Here is a 1,814-nt window from a genome sequence, read left to right on the forward strand (position 1 = left end):
TCATATGCAACAAGTCCATAAAAAAATAGTGACAGGAACAACTGAGGTGTATCTCCAGCATTCGTGCTCTTATCAGTGTGGATTCTGAGGAGTTAAAAGGGGAGCAAATTGTGGAAAAGAACTGGGCTTATGTGCTCTTCTAAGTGGTGTCTTCTGTCTTTCATCAGAGACAAAATGTGGGTCTGATGCAGAAGGTCATTTCCTGTATTTGCTGTTTCTCAGTTTGGTTTACTCTTCATTTGTAAAGAATCACTTTTCCCATACAAATTACACTGATTTATTTTTATATGAGCTATCCTGAACTGACCATAGGTATAATTTCTTACTACTTTCATGTTTTACAGTGAATAACCCTATACCTTCCAACTTGAAGTCAGAAGCTAAAAAGGCAGCTAAAATACTACGAGAATTCACAGAAATAACTTCCAGAAATGGACCCGATAAAATAATACCTCGTGAGTAAAGAAAATGTTTTGATTCAGCTAAAACCTCCAGTGCTCCCCTGGTGTGAAATCCTGCTCTCTTTACCAATTTCCTCTGTTTTCACTGACAGTAACATGGGGAGGAATGAAGATCTAGGGTGCTATAACTTTAGTGAAAATATTTTGGAGGTAAAGGGGTTCAGTTTGCTGTATTCTAGGCAGACATTACTTACTGGGAGAGATCTTTTGCATGTTTACAACGACAGGGTATCTGCACAGGAAGGCTTCTTTCTGGGGTGGATGGACTATCTCATGCTTCCCTGTGAATATGTGTTCTTAAGGGAGAACCTGAAATAGTATCTCTGGTTCTTGAATATTTGTTTTGATCAGAATTAGCTATGTGAAAATAAGTTGAAGGAAAGAAGTCAGGGTACATTTCTTGTTTGATACTGAATAAGCACTCTTATTTGCTGCAGTCCTCTTTATTCTTGCTGTTGTTACTCTGTGTTTCTCTGAGTATCTTTATCTGGTGTTGCTGGTTGTGGCTTTGAATTTGTAACTATAATGTTCCAGAAGGCCTGTACTAATACTTGCAGGATGACACTTCATTTGCCACAAACACTGTGTAATGATACAAGCTGATTATGCTGCTGTGTGTTGCTGTGATTTAAATTCAGACTCCTCTCCTCCAAAAATCTGTAGAGACATGGATGTCAACTATTTATTGACTCTTTATCTTGCTAAGAGTACTCACACACAATGTTCATGGCAATAAGCAAACTAATTCTGTGAAGCAGTTGTGGCAGTGTAGAGATCAGCACGGGCTAATGTAACCTGCGACTAGCTTTGTGGCTGACTATGGAGTGGGGGTGTTATTATTTTGTTTGTCATTATTTAGTTTTATTTTCCTTGAATAAATGATTTTGCTCTTTCAGCCCATGTAATAGCTAAAGCCAAAGGCCTTGCAGTTTTGTCTGTTATCAAAGCTGGATTTTTGGTGACCGCTCGAGGTGGAAGTGGAATTGTATTAGCTCGTCTTCCTAACGGAAGTAAGTGGATATTTTCCTTTTGTACTTCATGGGAGAATTAAAAGGCAAAAAAGAAAAATTTTCTTCGTTATTTCTTTTCATAGCATAAAACACGAGGTGTGTGAGGTGTCAAGCCAGCAGGTGACAATGTTTGGTTTGAAAGCTGTCTTCAAAATTTTGTGCTTAGATTTTGGACTAGATTTAAATAATGCTTTCAGTATCTTTGTAGAAAAGTCTGAAATATAAAAACCTGTAGTTTAACACTCATTAGAATAATGAACGGTGTTCAGTCATGGACAACTGTATGATAACTAATTTGTAACAAGGATTTGTTTAAATGAGGGTTTGTATTTCTTGCATTCCT

The 1,814-nt window shown here is 37.4% G+C and overlaps 1 protein-coding gene across 1 annotated transcript in view; it reads left to right on the forward strand.

Annotated features, from left to right (window-relative positions):
* Positions 1 to 344: 344 nt before the first annotated feature.
* SH3YL1 (SH3 and SYLF domain containing 1) overlaps positions 345 to 1,814 on the forward strand; it is a gene marked incomplete at its 5' end in the record, with an annotated part of 32,585 nt that continues 31,115 nt past the window's right edge. The window contains 2 exons of the mRNA XM_010294299.1: positions 345 to 455; positions 1,358 to 1,471. Of these exons, the coding sequence (XP_010292601.1) occupies positions 345 to 455; positions 1,358 to 1,471 (225 nt within the window). The remainder of the gene's footprint in view (positions 456 to 1,357; positions 1,472 to 1,814) is intronic.

Source organism: Phaethon lepturus, unplaced genomic scaffold (assembly GCF_000687285.1).
Source record: "Phaethon lepturus isolate BGI_N335 unplaced genomic scaffold, ASM68728v1 scaffold2679, whole genome shotgun sequence".
Classification (NCBI taxonomy): domain Eukaryota; kingdom Metazoa; phylum Chordata; class Aves; order Phaethontiformes; family Phaethontidae; genus Phaethon; species Phaethon lepturus.